The 19,884-nt window shown below is 50.6% G+C and overlaps 1 protein-coding gene across 3 annotated transcripts in view; it reads left to right on the top strand.

Annotated features, from left to right (window-relative positions):
* Positions 1–19,884, top strand: part of Cdh22 (cadherin 22) — a 128,090-nt gene that overhangs the window by 65,762 nt on the left and 42,444 nt on the right. For all 3 annotated transcript variants that reach the window (XM_029556927.1, XM_008854613.2, XM_017803633.2), the window contains one exon: positions 13,285–13,404. In XM_029556927.1, the coding sequence (XP_029412787.1) occupies positions 13,285–13,404 (120 nt within the window). The remainder of the gene's footprint in view (positions 1–13,284; positions 13,405–19,884) is intronic.

Below are 19,884 nucleotides of genomic sequence, written 5' to 3'. Positions count from 1 at the left end.
GGCCACATTCGACAGGGTCATATACATAGAGACTCTTCATGAAAGTTCTGCTGCATACAGGTACAGCCCAGCCCTGGCCATAACTCCTACACAGCTGTTGGCCCACATCCAGGCTAAACAGGGCATGTCTACAACCAACAAGCAGGCCAGCACACAGCGGACGCAGGGCCTAGTCCCACACCCAGACACAACTTCACACCTGGACATAGCCGCCTGCCACCCACATGGGAAACAGCCCTCAAACAGAGTGAGCTACTGAGCAAACCGACGACACAGGGAGCCTCAGAAGATGTCACCTTGCTGGGTCCCTGTTCCACTTGGATATAATGTGGGATCACCAACCAAACAGCTTTGCTCACTTGACCAGTAATCAAGCCCGAACTTGGAAGCCCTGTGCCACCTGGGAACCCAGGCCCACACAGACACTGTGAAGACCCCACAGAGTCAATTGCTCCATGCTGGGTGTGGTGGGGGCACTTAGGGATGCTGCACACACCCAGCTATGTAAGTAACAAAAGAAAGCATTGGTTCCAAAACACACACCTGCCTGTAGACGTGAGACCCAGCCCAGCTCAGAACACATCACACAGAACAGCATGCCCAGACTAAACACAGCATGCCTCAGTCCTGCCCACCCACAGTGGGATGCCCTGGTCCACTTAGCCCAAGCCCCTATGAGGCTCTGGTGGACACTGAGTCACAGTGCATGGGACACAGGCTGCAGCCCCTTCTACACCATGTCAGCCAAAGTCACCAGCAAACCATACACATCCTAGGCCACACTCCCCTGCAGTCTCAGGGCCTCTAGCTCACTGGCTGAGCATCAGAAGCTAGGGGCACATAGGTAGCTGGTGGGGGCAGTCACCTCCAGCATCTCCAGATCAGACTAAATCTGACACGTTGGTGAACAATGAGCTGGCAGCTGGTAGTGGTTGGGAAGTGTGAACCAGAGAGATGGGGCGGGGCACAAAAGGATAGTGAGAGAGTGGGGAATAGCAAGAATGTGAACGTGTGTGTGAGCTGTGCACATACACAAGTACATATGTGTGTTGGATGTGCATGCTAGCAGAGGGACACCTGTGCATTCCTGTGACATGCTGCGTGCCTGCTGCAATATATTCATTCGTTTGTTTTGTTGAGTACCTACTATGTGCTAGGCAGATAAGATTCCATGATCTCGTGAAGAGCGCATTCTGGCTAGAGAAGACAGATACTAATAAACAGATAAATTACTGGTATAGTAAGGCGTCTCAAGTCAAGCAATGAAGTAAGGAGATGGGCCTTGGGGAAGAGCATGGGGAACAGAATGTACAAAGGCCCTAGGGTTGAAGTCCCCTGTGGGACTAGATCATTCAGCAGTCTAGATAATAGCCAGGGCCTAACCTTTATGCTGTACGTGCTAAACAGTCAATGGTGGGTCCCCTTCAGGATGACAGGATCTGGTTTAGTTTTAATAGGATCTCATGGCTGTTCCATGAAGGGACAGGTGTGGGGAGGGCAAAGACAGGAGCAGCCTGCTCAGGAGGAGGATATTGCAATTACCAAGATGAGAAGTGGTGGTAGCATCGCCCAAGGTGGCCCCGGCAGGGGTGTGGAAATGAGGTTGCTGGGCCGATGTATTTTGAAAGCTGATTTGAAGGTGTCTGCTAAGAGATTGGATGCAGGGTGTGAGAGGGAAAACTCAAGGACAATAGTTGGGATTTCATCCTGAGTGATGAACTTGATGGAATTTCTGTTTCCTGCACTGGAGGAACAGCTGTAGGAAATGGAAGGAAAGCCTGAGCTTGGCTTCTGACAGGTTAAATTGGAGGAACTCTCATTTGACAGCAGGGCAGAGGTCTTTCAACAACTGGTTGGATAAACCAGTTTGTACAGGAACTCTGGGTTGGGGAAGATACCTGGGAGGTTGTCAGTGGCAAAAACCCAAGACATAGCAGAGCCACCAAGAGCTTAGAAATGAGTTATGCAAATGGGGAAACTGGGGGTCAGGGAGCAGAGGCATGCCCAATGTCACAGTTAGGCCACAGGCAGTCCAAGTCCCTGACTTCCCAAATCCAGCAGCCCCCAACCTTGAGTTAACCTCTGACCCAAGAGGACATGGTCTTGTCCACCTTTTCCCACAACTGACTTGTAGACTTTGTTTTTTGTTTTTTCTTTTGTCTTTTTGAGACAGGGTTTCCTTGTAGACCCAGCTGGCCTGGAACTCACTATGTAGACCAGGCTGGCCTTGAACTCACAGAGATCCACCTGCCTCTGCCTCACCAGTGCTGGGATTAAAGGCGTGTGCCACATCGCCCGACTGCCGGCTTTGATTTAACTATATATATATTTTGTTTAACAAAATATTATTATTGTATGTGTGTATGAGTGAGGTGCACCCACATCACAGGGTATGTGTGGTGGTTAGAGGATAACTTCCTGGAGTCAGTTCTTTCCTTCCACTGTGGGTTCTGGAGATCTAGCTCAGATCACCAGGCTTACACAACAAGCGACTTTACCCACTGGGCCATCTCACCAGCCCATCCTTCCACCTCATGGTGAGGCAGAGTCTCTCTTGTTTCCGCTACTGCACTGGGGACCCTGGGCTAGCTGGTCCATGAGCATTCAGTTGTTCTCCTGTCTCTGCCTCCCATCTCAATGCTGGGATTACAGATGTGTACCACTCCACCCTGCTCTTATGTGAAATTCAGGGATGGAATGCAGGTGGTCAGGCTTACACAGCAAACACTTTTACCTGCAGAGCCATTTCCCTGGCTCGCATGCTTTTGCACAGAAAAGATGTGAAAGGTGAAGAGAGCTGATGTTAGGAAAGGACATGCATCACATCTAAGGGACTTGAGAAAAAACAGATAGCAGGCATGGAATTTCAAAAGCTCTGTCTGCCATGCTTCAGAGAAAGGCTGGGGCTCATAAAAGGGGCAGCCCATATCCACCATGGAAGCTCTACTCTCCTCACCTCACTTTCATCTGACTCCAGCATGCCAGGACTGTCATCAGCATTCCCATTAAACAGATGGGAACACTGAGGCCCAGAGGAAATGCACCCATAGCCAGTAGGTGCTCGAGCTAGCTAAGGGCTCTACTCCTAGGTTGGTAGAGAGGCAGGGGCCCTTGCTTCACAGATGGGGGACATGAGGACAGAATAAGGATAAAGGCTTGTTCTGGGTCCCACAGAGTGTGGGAGGCACTGGCCTGAGTCCCAGCCTGGTCTCACATAGCACTCAGGAGAAAAAGAGGGTGACTCACTTTGGACAAGCTGAGGAACCCAGGAGGGGGCGGAAAGAGGCAGAAATTAAATTAGTTTATTCATTTGAACAACTTTTTGAAAGAGAAGCGAATCCAACACTGGGTGCTCATGGAGACTCCAGGCAGCTTTGAAAATCAGTCACAATTACTGAGCTTCCTGATCCAGGCTGAGCTGGGCGGGGCAGACAAGGGGCTGCAGATCGAGCGGCTGTGGAGATCAGAGGGAACAGAGACGCAGCTTGGGACATGAAAGACAGCAGCTTGCAAATTAAACCACTCAGAGCTTAAAAGAGAAGGGAAATGCACAGGGTGGGGTCGGGGGCCGGGGGAAGGAACCCCGCTTCTGAGAGGGGACGGCAGCCTACGCTGGGGTCAGGGCAGCGAAGCAGGACCAGAGCTGACAGTGGACAGGTCCCATACCCAGTGGCCTTGAGCAAGTTCCTGTCCTCTCCTGGGGACCCAAGTTCACTGCTGAGCACTGAGGTGGTTCCTGCATGCCACAGTCACATGTCAGGCATCAGGGACATTTGAGGGTCCTCAGGAGGCCATGTACTAGAGTGAGGAAAGGACAGAAAAGAAACAAGCTAATCTGTGACACCCAGTATTATAGAATTCTGATTGCTTCCTCCGGGATTTCAGGGAAACACTCCTCCCTTTTTAAATGTGTGTGTGTGCGTTCACATGTGAGACATGCTACAATGTACATGTGGAGGTCAGAGGACAATATCCAGTGTTGATCACCTATTCTACCTTGTTTGAGTCAGGGGCTCTGGCTAGCTGGTCTGTGAACTTTGCAGTGTCCTCCTGTCTCTGCCTCCCATCTCACTATAGGGGTACTGTGATTACAGACACTCAGCTTCACGTGGGGTCTGGGGATTAGAACTCAGGTCCTCGGGTTTGTACAAGTGTCTTCTCCACAGAGCCATCTCCCCAGCCCTGGAGATTTTCTCTTTTTAGGAGGATGTTGAATCACACACTGAAGGAAAGGAACCAAGGAGCTATGTGAAGCAGGGCTCCCCAACTCTAGTATGCACCCGAATCACTTTAGAGAGCTGCTTAACAGATTGCTGCCTAGGTTACCAAGGGCTGGCTCTCTCTCTCTCTCCCTCTCTCTCCCTCTCTCCCTCTCTCTCTCCCCCTCCCTCCCTCCCTCCCTCCCTCCCTCCTTCCTTCCTTCTTTCCTTGTGGTGCTGAGGATCAAACTCTGTTTCATGCATACTAAGTAAGCACTCCACCATGGGGCTCAACCCCAGCCCCACTCCCAGAGTTTCTGATCTTATATGTTTCACTGTTAGAAATGACAAACTCCCAAGAGCAGCTGCTAGTTTGGGGACTACCCTTAGAGAACTGCCATCATGTTCAAAGAACATTGTAGGGGGGCTGGAGAGATGGCTCAGTGGTTAAGAGCACTGGCTGGTCTTACAGAGGATCCCAGTTCAATTCCCAGCACCCACATGACAGCTAACAACCATCCATAAATCCAGTTCCAGGGAACCTGACACCCTCTTCTGACCTCCGCGGCACTGCACTACACGGGTGCATTTACATTCATGCAGGCAATACACTCATACACATAAAAAAATAATTCTTTTTTTAAAAAAGAACATCATAGGGCACCAGGAGCTCTAGGTGCAAAAGCCCTGTGATGCACTGTGTTCATAGTGTTTAAGGGTTGGTAGAAGACTGAGGGAGCAGGAGAGTGCTTGGGTACCTGAGAAAAAAAGAGCCAGAACCTAGATCACATAGGACTTAGCTGCCACTTGAAGGGCTGAGATGGAAACAGGGACATGACATGATCCAATGTATGTTTTTAAAGGGTCATGAGACTCCTGTGCTGGCTATAGATCACAGAGGCAAGGTTGGAAGGAGGGAGATGAGAGGAGATGATGGTGTGGAAGATGTGTACCAAAGGCAGAATCCTGGGGGGTCAGCAAGACGGGATGTGAGGAAGAGAGACCAGACCTCTGAGCTGCCGTGGAAGGAGGAATGAATCTGTGAGATAGAGTTCATCCTTGGGCACTTAGGTTTGGGATGTCCCCTAGAGACCCAAGTGGAGAGGCAGAAGGACATCTACAAAGAGGCATGACTAGAGACACACGGGCGGGGGCGGGTGGGACTTAAAGTTTGAGGCTGCATGAAGTTGGCAAGGGGCTGAGTTGGGACAGAGGAACTGGTCTGGGGGTCCAGGTACCTCTCAGGGTATCACAATCTGACCCAGAGACAGCGAGAAAGTTCCACAGGACTTCCAGGCCTGGCTCTACTACCCCAGCCATTGAGGCCAGCTGTATACAAAAGACTGTGCTTGGCATGATCGAGGACACAAGCCCACAGTTCAATCCAGATTTATTAGCCATTATTTTATTCTGGGCACTACGGAGAACGTAAAATGAAAGGTGAAATCTGCCAGCATTTATTAGTGCCCACTGTATGCTAGGTGTCCCAGTGTAATGGTCCTGCCAGCCTGCAGTGATGACTCAGGACAAGGATGGAGCAAATGTTTGTTAGCACCTACTTTATATTGAGACCCACAGATGGAAAAATAAGAAGCCGTTTTGGATTCTTGGTGCCTGCTTTGCACACTGCACTCTGCTGGGTTGAGGGTTGGTGCACAGATCAACAGGACATCATCCCTACCTCAACGTGCCACCCAGTCAGTTTTATCTCCTGTGTCCACCTCGATCAATTGCTAATGACTGAGGAGTCTGAAGTTTTGTTCTGGCTCAGAAAAGGAATTCCAGGGTGGATTAGTGATGTCTTCTATGAGGGGAGGCTGGGGAAGATGGTATGTGTGGCTGGACCACGGGATAATGTTCAGCGGAGTGTGGATGTGACAGGGGCCCTGTTCGCAGCCCTGTTGTTCCCAGATTCCAGTTCCCCAGTGAGCTGCGTCTCCAATGGGTGGAAAAAGCCTCTTTTGCGGCAAGCCTGTGCTTTTTTTGGGATATTCACTAAATAATAGCTATCAGCCAACACGGCTTTCACTGAGCGATTTCCCTTTATCCTCCAATCCCGGGGAATGAGCAGGCCAGGTATTACTGTCCTCATTGTGTGGATGAGGAAATAAATGCAGTGAGAGATAACGTGACTTGACTGAGGCTCTGCAGTAAAGAGCCAGAGCCAGAACTAGGCCCAAAACTTAGAATCTGAACCTGAGTTCCTAGGCTAGCATCTGTGACTTTCACTGGGACAAGAGTCAAGACCATTCATTGCATAGGACTTTCCAGCTTGAAAATCACTTCCACAATCCCAATCTTATTTCATCCACCAGGGACTCCCTCAAGTGCTGACACCCCCCATTTTATAGCTAAAGAAACTGAGGCCCAAGAGCAGAACAGAAATAAAAGTGAAAGGGCACTCTGAGTCCTAAATCTGGGGCTTGCAGTGGTGGTGGCAGAGAGGAAAAGAGGAAGGCAAAAGGCAGGCTGGTCCCCAGGGGTCTCATTTGAGGCAGGCAGCAACAAGCTGGGAGCCTCCAATTGTCCCATCCACAGCCAGAGAGAGTGTGGCTCAGCAGCCCTCAGGCCCAAGCCAGGAATCAATTGCTGGTCTCTGCAGAGACAACTTCTAAAGATGTTTTTAATTAAAGTCCAGGAAGATCTATACGAGCAATATCTCCTTGCCTAGCAACGGCACTGGCTCTTACTGCCCCAGTTCGGGGGACAGGATGGGAGGTTCCTGGTGGCAACAAAGAGGAGGTCCTGGCCCTTGGGAGTCAACCCCAGGGTCCAGGTAATGTAGGCAAGGAGGAGCATGCCCATACTTTCTGTGTCTCCCACCAACAAGCCATTCAAAGGCTGGTGAGATGGCTCAGCGGGTAAGGAGTTTGCTGCACAAGCTTGACAACCTGAGTTTGATTCTCAGGAACTTTGTAAAAGTGAACTGACTGCACAAAGTTGTCCCTCTGACCTCAATACATATGCCATGAAACAGGCATGCTGCCCTTCTCCCACACATAATAAAAAATCATTGTTCTTAATAGTAAAAATATAACAAAAACAAGCCATTCAAACACGAGCTCCACCTCTGTGCCAGGTCCTGGACCTACATGTCACCTGGTGTAGATGGTAAAGCCTCCTCCTGCACTCAGGACCTAATACAGTGGGGTCTTGTAGGTGTCGGGTGATAAATAGAGCTGAATTACAAGCAGGCATGTTTGCAGGCTGAGGGGGTGACTCAGTGGGTAAGGTGCTTGCATGAGGACCTGAGTTCGAATCCCCAGCACCCATGTCAAAGCCTGGAGCAATGGTACATCTCTGAAAACCCAGCCCCAGGGAGGCAGAGGCAGGAGGATCCCCATGTCTGCTGGCTGGCCACTAATCTAGTAAGCTCCAGTGAGGGTCCTGTCTCAAAAACCAACATGGAGAGAGATAGAGGAAGACACTGATATTGACCCCTGGCCTCCATGTGCTCACACCAATATATGCCTTTACACATATGTATACACATACCACCACACCACACATACACATACCACACATATGTACACAACAAACATACTACACACATGCTATACACATACAGCACACACATACACACATACCTATACCACACACATATATGCACACATACCACACACACCACACACATATCACATACATATACACACATACACCACACACACACACACACACAATTTGTCTTCTATGATTGGCCAAGGTTATTATAGCTACTGAAATTTTTAACTCTCCCAAACAAGCAAGGACTAAGGGCCTCAACTGCCTGTGAGAGGACAGAAGAGCCTGCAGGTTTAAATGTGGGGTGGCAGGAAAGCCCTCTTCTGGGGAACATAGTAGATCCCCCCGACACAGGGTTTATGTAGATGGTGAAGTCTGTGGCTGGGATCCACAAGGAAAGATAGAGAGGAGGATAGGGTGTCCAGAGACTGCAAAAGGGTCCCCCACATCCTGGGACCAAGACCTCAGCCTTCTGGCCTTGCTCTGCCTCCTGCCGCCCCGTTTCTGGTGTCCTGCCCTCTGTTCCGGCTTCTGTTTCTGTGACTCTAGCTTGCTGCTTTTCTTGTTTCAACCTCTGTCTGTCACGGTACCTGCCCCACTTTCTGCCCCTAAGTATCTGCCCCTTGTTTCTCCCCCCAACCCACTTTCTTGCCCCTCCTCTTCTGTGTCACCTCCCTAGTTGCTGTCCCTGGACCTGCCTCGTTCCTAGCCCTGCAACTTCTGCACATCCCCTGTGGGTCATTCATCTACATTAGACCGCCCCAGCCAGGCAGCCCTGGAAGCAAGGTCAAGACCAGCCTAGTGAGCTTGCATTATAAGTGACAAAGAGGGAGCTGGGGGGTGGGTAGTGGAGTTGGAGAAGGGGCTTGTTTCCTGTGTAATCTGAGCTTTCCCAGGGACTCGACAAGTGGTTTTTAATTTTTAATGGAAAGCATTGCACACGGTGCTGGCAGCAGCAGGGGGTGGAACTCTGTTTTTATAAATGTTTGAGAAGCTAAATGTGAGCCCAGGGTATCCCCAGGCCCAGCGGGGTAGCAGAAGAGGTAGGAGAGAGGCAGGATGATGACAATTAGAAACATCTTCATAATAATGGCACTTGGTCACCTCAGACAGGACTCTGAACTTTGCCAGAACCTTCATCCCTCTCATCTCATTACCTGGAACCCTGGGTGCACAAAGGATAAGGTGTTATCTCCACTTGGACAGAGACCCAGACACCAAACAGCTGGAGTGGGAGTCCTGTAACCAACCATGGAGCCCACGAAAGGGCTGGAGTGAGAGTTTACCTCTGACACCTCCCCCAGTTCCACCCCATGCATCATCACCCCCCTCAGGAGCCTGCTGGGGCCCCAGTTGCATCCCATGAATGGACAGTGTGAAGGGACCAGCCAGAATGGATAACAGACAAGCCCCTCCCTCTGATGCTGGTGCCCAGGGCCAAAGAAGCAGCCTCAGGTGCCTCCAAGGGGAATGAGCTCCTGTTCATTGCTCACCACATACCTGGCTCACTGGCCTCTTAAACCTGTAAACTCTAATCCCCACAGTGCCTTGGAAACCTCAGAGGGAAACAGGCCAGACAGAGGGAAGACTTGCTTGAGGGGAAAGGGTGAGAACATACTGGGATTTGAACCCAGGATTGTGATGCCAAAGTCCACTTAGTCTCCCTGAAAGTGTGAGAAACGTCACCTTGGAAGGTCCCATGTCTCACACTGATCTCAGATGGGAGGAGCTCTAAGGATGGGGATGGGGGATGGAGGGAGAGTCGGGGGAGGCAGGCTAGCTGTTCCTTTTGGTGTAGGCCTGAGGGCAGGTTCAGGGAGGGCAACATTCTGGCTAGACTGAGTTGGAACTGTTCTGCTTACTAGAGAAGTGATCTGGGGAGTCATTGAGCCCCTCTGTGACTCAGTCTCCCCACTAGTTCAGTCAGGGGTCAGGTCCACAATGCATCCCTTCTAAACCCAAGAAGCACATTAGAATCACTTGCCTGGGCTCTGCCCGCAGAGTCCTATTTAATTGGTCAGGGACGGGGCTCAGCATCAGTTTTATTTTAAAGCTCCCAGAGGATTGTAATGTGTGGCCAGGTTGAACAGCATTGGAGTCTGTGCTCTCTAAGGACCAGCCTTCCATATTTAACATTCTGCATGGATCCCAGGGCCCTGAGATCCCATTTACCCAAGAATCAGTCAGGCGGCCCATCCTACTCCAGCCTTGACTTAGGCGCTTAAACAGCACTTGCGGGTAGGGCAGCAGCTCGGTCAGCAGCGTGCTGATCACCCTCGCCCCAGCTCGTCTCTGCCAGGCCGGCTTGGAGAACTGGAACCCCAGCCCTGTCTTCCTCTCCTCCCCTCCCTTCTCCTTTCTCCAAGCCTTCCCTCTCCCTCACCCTTCTATTTCAGCTCCAATCAATGCCCCCTCCTACCCGAAAGCCAGACACATTGGTTTTGACATAACCGCTACCTGCATTTAAATCCTGGCTCGATTACACCCTGTGCAGGTGAACTTGGCTAGGTACTGCCCTTGGTGCTTAATATGGAAATCTGAGTTCTCAACAGGATCCCAAATTGAGCAGTAAGCACTCTTAATTCTGATTTCAAATGAGGAAACAGGCACAAAGAGACTAAAAAGGCTTATCACCTGACTCAGCCTCAGTTCCCTCATCTATCCAGCAGACTTTTTTTTTTGTTTCTTCGTATAGAACCTCCCTATGTAGCCCAGGCTGGCCTCAAAGTTGAGGCAATCCTCCTGTCTCAGCCTCCTGAGTGCTGGGATCAACAAGTGTGAGCTACTATGCCTGGCTCTAGAAATCTTAACAGATCTAATGACAAAGTGTCTGTGTGGATTTCATGAGACGCTTCATGCAAAGGGCTCACAGCACAGTGTGTGGCATAAAGTAATTATGCCATATATGCGATGTTACCACTGTTATTGAGGAGTAATAATCATGGGTTTCAGTTTGTAAGAGCCACATAGTGACTTTCAGGAGTTCTGTGGACCAATCAACGCCACAGTGGTGGCTTCCTGTTAGGTCACAGTGGGAGCACTTACACAAAAGATAGAAAGCCAGCCTTTGTGCCCCCTCCATGTCAGAGTTGGCATGAGGTCTGGAAGACAGGATGGGCATGGTGGTGCATGACAAGCTGGTCTGCTAAAGCTATGGCAGTTGACTTGGGAGGATGATCCCAAGGTGGCTTCACAGCAGCTGGGCACCCCTCTGTCTGCTGATTCTTGGGGGCTTCTGGCTGGTGAAGAGGGGTATGTGGCCTGAGAAAGCTATTTCTGCAAGGCCTGGGAACCGTGGTGAATCACTGACCCTTCACCATCCTCACGTGTCGGCATTAACTGTAATGGCTACAATAAAGAATCTCGGGATTGGGGAAATGATTCCAGCATCCCCGAGGGAGTCCCTGGAATGCAGCCAGGGAGAGAGCAAGCTAGCTCAGCCATGTCCCCAGGGAGTCGCTCAGCCCAGCATTTGTGACTTGCTGTTGGGGTAGAGAGACCGGGCAGGGGAGAGACAGGGAGACTCTGACTCATAACAGTTACAACAGCCCCATTTATTGAGCACCCATCAAGAGTCTGGAGCTTCATGTAGCCTCTGTCATTCCAGTGGCTCTGTGAGGGAGGCCTGGTGGCATTGCTGTACACGTCACGCAGGGCCTCTGGAGACTGAAACCTGCATTTCTTGAGCTCTTAGCAGCTTCTTGGTGCTGTCCTTGGTGCTGAAACAAAAATCCATTTGAATTCTTGGCGTGATCTTCAGGAGCTCGGTGATACTGTCACCTGCGTTCCTCAAAGGAGGGTGTCGTGGTGTAGGGGAGTTCATGGGCATGTCTAAGGCCAAGGTCCTAATAGGTGGCAGTGCCATCAGTGATTGTAAGTCAGCACACCAGGCCAGTGTCCTCAGTCACTACCTGTGCTAATGCTAACACCCAAAAGGGCATTGTCACTACAATCCTAGGTTCAAATCCCACAATGTCCTCTTTCCCATCTGGCCCATTTCCTCACCCATAATGTCAGAGGCCCACTGTTCATCTCAGAGATGTTACAGGGATTAGAGATCATGGGTTTAAGAGGCTAGTGACTCCATGCATGCAATGTATGCTCAATAGTTCATTTCTTCCCATCCTCTCCAACTCAGGCCATCAGCATCATAGGAAATGGCTCTTTCCTGTTCCCCCAGCTTCTTAGGGCAACTCAGACATGGTGGGCATGGAGCTGGAGCCACCAAAGACAGGCGCATTGCAGGGCCGCTCGGGAGGCAATGGAGGGGGGACCCAGAGAGGGAAATGAGAAATGCAAAAGAGTGAAAAATAAATACATGTGTCTGTCTGGAATGATGGAGGGCCCCGGGCTGGAGGCGGGCGAGGTGGGCAGCAGGCTGGGCTCAGCAGAATTGCTGCAGTAGCACTTCTAGACTCCCTCATTAGCCAAGCAGTGAACTGGCCTCACCTCCCAGCATGCTGTCTGCCGGCCCAGAGAGCCCAGCTCAGCCTCAGGAGGCTCCCATCGAGACCACTCAGCCCCCAGTAGGGCACCCATCTGAGGCCATCCCCCTCAGTCTCAGTCTCCTCCCCTTTGGGTCATGTGCTGAGCTTCCCCCAAGACTCTGGACTTCCCACCTTCCCCCATACCCTTTCTTTCTGGAAAGGTTCTGATGATCCCTCCATCCACCCCCTCCCCCACTGGTCCAACCTCACGTCCCAAGCCCTGCTTTCGTCAAATTGAACATGATGTCAAATTAGAGCCATCTCTGGGACAGGCTGGGAGAAGCTCCCAGTTTAATGAGGCAGCGTCGAAAATCAATAACTTAATTGCCGCTGTTTGATGGACTTTTATCCAATTTATACTCTCCCCAGCAGCCTACGTGCAGAGCATGGGGAAAACTGTGTGTGACTGGGGGTGGGGTATGCTGTCTGGGCACCAATGGAGGGGGGAGAGGGCACCGGGGCCCACAGCTAACCACTTTCCAAGGGAAGTTGACTATGCAGTTCTCCTGTCCAGGGGCCAAGAGATGCCAGCTTCTGAGCCCCAGTGAACTTGGCTGTCATCCCTGTCTGCTACTGCCTTGAATGGAATGGGGTGGCAGAGTTCACAAGGTGTCTGGAGGGGCTGAAGTGGGCGAAAGCTCTCAGGGACCTGCTTTCTAGTCCCAGCTCTCACTGTATTCCTTAACTGTGTACAAGACTGTGTCCCCTACCTCCTGCCTTTGAGGGACTACCCAGAGCCACATGGTGCCAGGAGCATCAGATCCATCCTCCTACTTTCCCTGCTGGCTGAGGATTGGCACCATGCCCATTTTGTAGAAGATATTGAGATTCTCTTGCCAGTCCTGCAGCTGGAAACCAAGGGAGACTCAAATCCAGATATGACTCCATGGTCACCTGTGCCTCAAGGAAGGGTATAGGTTAGGAAGCAGGCTGGGTCTCAGTGTGGGAACAGGGCTATGAGGTGGCTAACTGATGACCTCCAGGGGAGTCCTCAAAGAGCATCCTTTCTTAGCTTCTCCAGGGTGGGGAGGGGATGAAACAAGAAGCTCCCGATGACCATTGTATGACCACTGTCTCGCTTGGTCCCCCGGGCCCAGGCACATCGGTGATGCAGGTGATGGCCTCAGATGCAGATGACCCCACGTATGGCAGCAGTGCCCGGCTGGTGTACAGCGTGCTGGATGGCGAGCACCACTTCACAGTGGACCCTAAGACAGGTGAGGGGCTGGGATGGAGCTGGAGGGGTTAACGAGAGACAGGGCCTGGTAAGCCAGGGGCTAATGGGGGCAGACCCCATGGCAGGCGGGACCACCACAGACTACTAAGCCTGCTGATCCAGCACTGCTAAGCAACACAGAGCATGTGCTAAGGCAGCACAGAGCATATGCAGGAGGCTTCTTGGGTTCCAGGAGTCTCCAGGATGGTGGGAGGATGGTCAGCCAGGAAAGAGGAGGAACAGAGCCCAGTGTGGTGGCACATGCCTTTAAACCCAGCACTTGGGAGGCAGAGGCATGTGGATCTCTGTAAGATCGAGGGTAGCCTGGTCTATATAGTGAGTTCAAGGCCAGCTGGGAGGTACAGGGAGACCCTGTCTCAAAAAGCAAAAATGAGGAGGAGAAGGCAGAGGAGGAGGAGGAAAGAAGAAGAAGAAGAAGAAGAAGAAGAAGAAGAAGAAAAGAAGAAGAAGAAGAAGAAGAAGAAGAAGGAGGAGGAGGAGGAGGAGGAGGAGGAGGAGGAGGAGAAAAGAATGGGTGAAGCTTCCTGCAAGAACAGCAGAGAAATGAAAAGGCAGCAGGCACCATGTTGGCACCCTGTAAGGACCTTACAGGTCTGAACCATGCATCCTGCTTGTCCTTGTAACTAAGTTGAGGCCAGTGTATCTGCAGCCCTTATGGGGTTACAAATGTGTCTTGGGAGGAGTGCTTTTTGGGCAGATTGGCCAGCTCCATTCCCGCAGCAGCTGTTGAGGATCTGAGGAAAGATGGAGTAACACTTAGAGACTTTCTATTTACCCCCCACATGTGACTGCACCACCATACAACAAAGCAGCACCTACTGTCACCCACTTGACTCACTTTGAGCTTAAATCTTGATGAGTCTCTGAGGGCCTTAAGGAACCCTAGGGAATATAGGCTCAGAGAGGCATATGACTCACCTGTGGTCACACAGCTGGGAGAGCTGCTCTTAGGGACAGGAGGAAGATGAGACATCCAATGCCACAGGACAGTTATCAGGTGGCACGAGAGCCCATAGGCCTGTAGGGATGGGGTGGGCATTTGCTTGGTCAATTAGGAAATGAAGTGGCTAACACCAGAGGATCAGAGGGGAGGTCACAGAAGATACCTGGAGAGAGGACATGGCACAGGTCAAAGCTGGGAGAGGAGTTATGGGGGAGGCAGTTGTCCAGATTGGCAGGACTAAGGAGCTCTGCGTTTATTCTAAGGACAGTGTGTGTGTGTGTGTGTGTGTGTGTGTGTGTGTGTGTGTGTGTGTGTAGTGTGTGCAATGGATTTGGCTTTGAGTTTTGTTCATGTATTTGTTTGGTTTGGGGAGGAGGGGAGGGTTCTAGTCTATGAGCTCAGTTATAATTGTGTTCTCTTACACATAATATCTTCATTATTCTTGCCTCCTTGCAAAAGCAATGCATTTTTGAAAAACATTCAAACACTAAAAAAATAATGTTAAGAAGAAAGCACTTCCCACTCCCCGCCCCAGCCACTGCCACCCCTCAGGTGCCGCCTGATGCATGTAGCGGGGAGATTGTGGACTCATTCACTTGAAAAATATCAAGTCATTCTGAAAACAGATAGTACGTCTCAAGGTTCAAAATTCAAAAGGTTCAAATGAGTATTTAGTGGCAATCCCTCACCCCATCTGGTCCCCAAGCCACCTTGCCTGTGTCCCCAAGGCAACCAATGTAATTTTCTGTGAATCTTTACAAAGCTCTTCTAAGCATGTGCAAGGAAACAAGACACGTGTATTTGTCTTCTGGTTCTTACAGGAATGGTAGCTGTAAGCACACACTGTACATACAGCTTTCCAGGTTTGCTTAACAATACATCTTGAAGATGACTCCGTATCAGTCCATAAAGAGTGCCTCATTCTTTTATTTAATGCTTGTTACGAATCCACTGGGATTGATTTCACTAGTCCCCTCCTGATGGACACTTATGCTGTTTCTAATCATTTGCTACAACGAACAATGCTACAGCAAATAACCTCACACATGCATCATTCTGTGCCTGCGTGAGTGCATCTGCAGGATAATTTTCAGGAAGTGAAAACACTGGGTCACAGGGCACATGCATTTGGAATCTCAACAGATAATGCCAAGAGAGGTACCAGATTACACTCCCCACCCTCGGGCTACCATGCCTGGGGTTCCCTCCTCCTCACTGATGCTGCAGGTTCGTGGATGACTTCTAAGCAGGGAAGTGACATGCCCAGGTTTTCATTTTAACAAGATCCCTTGGGTGGTAGCAGGAAAGCCTGACAGGAATTATTAGAGGCAGAGAGGCCCCCGGTGCCCAGCACAGAGCCCCCAAGGATAAAAGCCAAAGGCCCATCCTTTCCTAAAACCCATTCAGACACCTTGACCTGCCTGGCTAGTTAGCAGGCAAGAGTTAATGAAGGATTGGGAGTGAGGGTGGGTTGAGATGCTTAGGAGAGAGAAAGGGGATGCAGTGAAGTCCTGTAGTTGGCAAACATTGGGCAGACCCAAGCCCCCAAGTTAGGAACTCCTGGTTCCACCCCAAGCCTAGTCCCCCTGTAGTCATGTAGGGAAGTGGAGCCTCACACAGAAACAAGAGGAAGGTGAGTTGGAAAACCTCTCTGGGAGGAGAGGGATTGACCAATGAGCCCTGAGGTCTGGGGCAGAGCTAGGGAATCCAAGTTTAAGCCAGCATTATAGTGAGGGAAGAAAGGGAAAGAAACTTCTAGACATCCCAGTCCATCTAAAATATGGACATGGAGTTTGGAGAATGGTTGGGGCTCTTGGAGCTCTGGGTTCATGTGTGCATTCATGAGCTTGTGAAGGTTCAGCGTGGTACATCATTCCTTCATTCATACCTGGAATGGGTGCCCTGTGCCTGCCTACAGTGTGCTCGGATGTGCTCTCGGCACTGGGGATGCAACAGCGGAATTATCCAAGACTACCTTCCTGGAGCTTTTGTCAAAGAAAAGAATATAGAAAGTAAGCAAATGCTGATCAAAGCATGCCAGGCTATGGTGCATTCCAGAAAGAAGAAAAAGTAGGGTAAGGGTTAGACGGAGATCTGTGACCTTGGAGCAGAGACCCAGATGGAGTGAGGATTTCTAAGGGATACGCAGCAAGGCCCCAGGGACAAAAGTGTTCAGTGTGCTCTGCTCAGCCCTTGGTACAGGGACAATGATGGTGATGGGGTGCCTTCATCCATCTAGCACTTGGCATGGTTGTACTTTCAGGAGAAGAGAGAGAAGATGAACACAGAAGCTGGGCTTGAGGCTCCTGTCTGTAATTCCAGCACCTGAGAGGCTGAGGCAGGAGGATCTCTATGAGTCTGAGACTAGCCTGAGTGACATAGGCCAGCCTAGGCTACAGAGTAAGACTATTGGGTAGGACAGGGGTCAAGGTAAGGACTGAATCCTGGGAGGTATCGGACTAGCGGGTGGAAGGTCAAACTCTATGAGAGTGTGGAGGGCTCCACTTTCTTAGGGTCAGAAGGGAGATGACAAGTAGGAGATCTGAAAGCCCAGGGGATCTGAAAGGGTCAGAAGGGAGATGACAGGTAGGAGATCTGAAAGCCCAGGGGATCTGAAAGGGTCAGAAGGGAGATGACAGGTAGGAGATCTGAAAGCCCAGGGGATCTGAAAGGGTCAGAAGGGAGATGACAGGTAGGAGATCTGAAAGCCCAGGGGATCTGAAAGGGTCAGAAGGGAGATGACAGGTAGGCGATCTGAAAGCCCAGCAAAGCAGGAAGTTTCAAAAAACCAGAAAGGAGGCACCATGCATGGCAGGTAGAGGAGCCCCAGTGAAGTCCTCAGAGGATCCTCGACTTCTGAGTCCGAAAAGGTCCTCACTCTGACATCTCCCAGGATGCACTGGATCTCTCTCGATGCCCCAGCCTCACCACCAGAGCCACCCTGGCACCATTGCCAGCCCCAGCTTTGTTTCCCCAGCCAGGAATATTCTGCTGATGTGGGGCTATATTTAGCTGCTACTGTGAGGTACAGTCTGTTCTCGCTGCGCAGATAGCGGGGAACAGAGCCGGAATGAGGCCTGAGAGGAAGGTGTGAGGAAGGGAGGAGGCAGGGCACTACAAGGCAGAGTGCCAGAGGAGGAATTAACTTGTGTGTTTTAAAGGCCAGGCCTGCCAGCCAGCCCCCCACAGGGGTGACAGAGATGGCATTTGAGGGCTAATGAGGCATCATGTGGGCACTGGGGCCCCTTATGCAGCATCTGGAGAAGACATCAGGGGTGGTGAGGACAACAGCCAGAACTGGGGACAAAGGTAAGGGCACGACTACAGGCAGCCATAGCCAGGGTATAACTGCCAGCCCCTGCCCACCACCACCCCAGCAGAAATTGAGAGACTCCCTCAGAGATGTCAAGATTTCGGCTGAAAACTCTCAACTGGGCCAGAGTTGGCCTTTGGGACACAAGGGGATGAAAGTCAGACTTGCTGAGCACCTGTTGTGTGCGGGATCCTGGGATAGGGTGGTAACTAGACTTCACTTCTACCTGCATAGATATTTGTTCTACCAGAGAAGCTAGAAACAGCCAGCCATCGGCCTCAGGATGTGAGGACAGAGAGGTGGAGGGAGCCACACTATCAGTCCAAGTTCCAATTGAGCAATTCACCTCAGACCCTACAAATTCACTGAGGAAAAGACTGGCCTGGATCTCTGCCCCCATGGGGACTTGTCCAGGGGGGTGCCCAACCCAGAGCTCAAAAAAGGGGATCTGCCAGCGGTCTCCAGAATGTGAGACCTGGGGCTGGGGAGATGGCACCATGGCTAGAGTGCTTGCTGTACAAGCTTGAGGACCTGAGTTCCACCCCCAGAACCCTTGTAAAGCCAGATGTAGTACCATATTTCTGTAAGCCCAGCACTCCAGCACTCCTACCGTTAGATGGAAGGCGGAAACAGGAGAATCCCTAGAAACCCGCAGCAGCCTGGAGTACACAGGAGTGAACAAGAGAGCCTGTCTTAAATGAGGTGGGAGCTGAGAACCGACACCTGAAGTTGTCCTCTGCCCTGGACACGTGTGCTGTGGCATGTGTGCACCTATGTCTGTCTGATCTGGCTCCTCATGTCCAATGCTGTGCGTCCCTGGCACTTCGAAGACCCTCAGCAAGTGCTTTAGTTTGCTTCTCTACTGCTGAGTTAAAGCACTAACCAGAAACAACTTGGGGGAGGAAAGTTTATTTGACTTACAGTATCACAAGCCAATCTGATGGAGGAAATTCCTCAGTTGAGGTGCCCCTTCCCAGGTGTTGACAACCAAGATTACCCATCACAAGTCTGTTGCTATGATAAAAATACTGACCAAAACCAACATAGGGAGGAAAGGGTTTATTTGACTTCCATCTTACAGTCCATCATGGAGGGAAGCCCAGGTAGGAACTCAAGGTGAGAACTGAGGCAGAGACTATGGAGGAATGCTGCTTACTGGTTTGAATCCTCTGGCTTGCTCAGATAGCTTTTTAAGTACAGCCTGGCCTCACAGACCTAGGGATGTAATGCCCACAGTGGGCTGGGCCCTCTCACATCAATCAACAATGAAGAAAATGCCACACAGATATACCCACAGGCCAATCTGATAGAGGTAATTCCTTAGGTGAGGATCCCTCATCTCAGGTGTGTTGACAACCAAGATTAGTCAACACAGCAAGTGCGAATGAATGAATGAAAAACAAATCAATTTGCAGAGCCAGAAAAATATGAAAACAGCTATATGGGATGATTTGATGGAATTTTTTGTACCCTCAGCCCCTCCCACATATGCACAGTCACTCAGAACATTTGTCCTTTCACAGTTCAGAGGGATTGGCTCCAGAACTCCAAGGTTGCTGGGGCACGTTGCCTAAGGTGATGCGGTACCCACATGCCACCTGCACACATTCTCTCATTTACTCTAAATCGTCTCTAGGTGGCTGATAAGATCTCACATAAAGTAAATGTTTGGAAATAGTTGCCACACTATTCAGGGAGTAATAGGAAGGGGAAAGATCTGTGTATGTGCCATACAGCCACAATTTTTTCCTTAACATTTTCATTCTGCAGCTGGTTATATCCAAGTATGTTGAACCTGCAGATGCAAAGCTTGCTGATGCAGAAGGTCTGCTGCCCTGTGGCCTAGTTGCCCCCATTAAGAGGTGGAGTCTGTTTCCCCAGCCTTGAATCTGGCCTGGCCTGTGGTTTGCTTTGACTAACAGAACCCAACAGAAAGATGTTTTACAAATTCCAAGATTAGGTCTTAAAGAAGCCTTTTACTTAAAAGCATTCACATATATTTACTTATTGTATGTATGCATATGTGTGTACAGGTGGACATCTAGAAGCCAGAAGACAACCTGTGAGACTGAGTTCTCTCCTTCCATGATGTGGAAAGAACTCTGGTCACTGGACTCGAGGTCTGTGCCTTTGCCCACTGAGCCACCCTACCCAGGACCTTTCAGTCTCACTCCAACATTGCAGTCCTGACAGGACAGTGAAGG

This window comes from Nannospalax galili, unplaced genomic scaffold (assembly GCF_000622305.1).
Source record: "Nannospalax galili isolate Female #2095 unplaced genomic scaffold, S.galili_v1.0 scaffold2227, whole genome shotgun sequence".
NCBI lineage: Eukaryota > Metazoa > Chordata > Mammalia > Rodentia > Spalacidae > Nannospalax > Nannospalax galili.
Note: the sequence above shows the minus strand (reverse complement) of the source record. Positions and strands in the feature narration are given on the sequence as shown.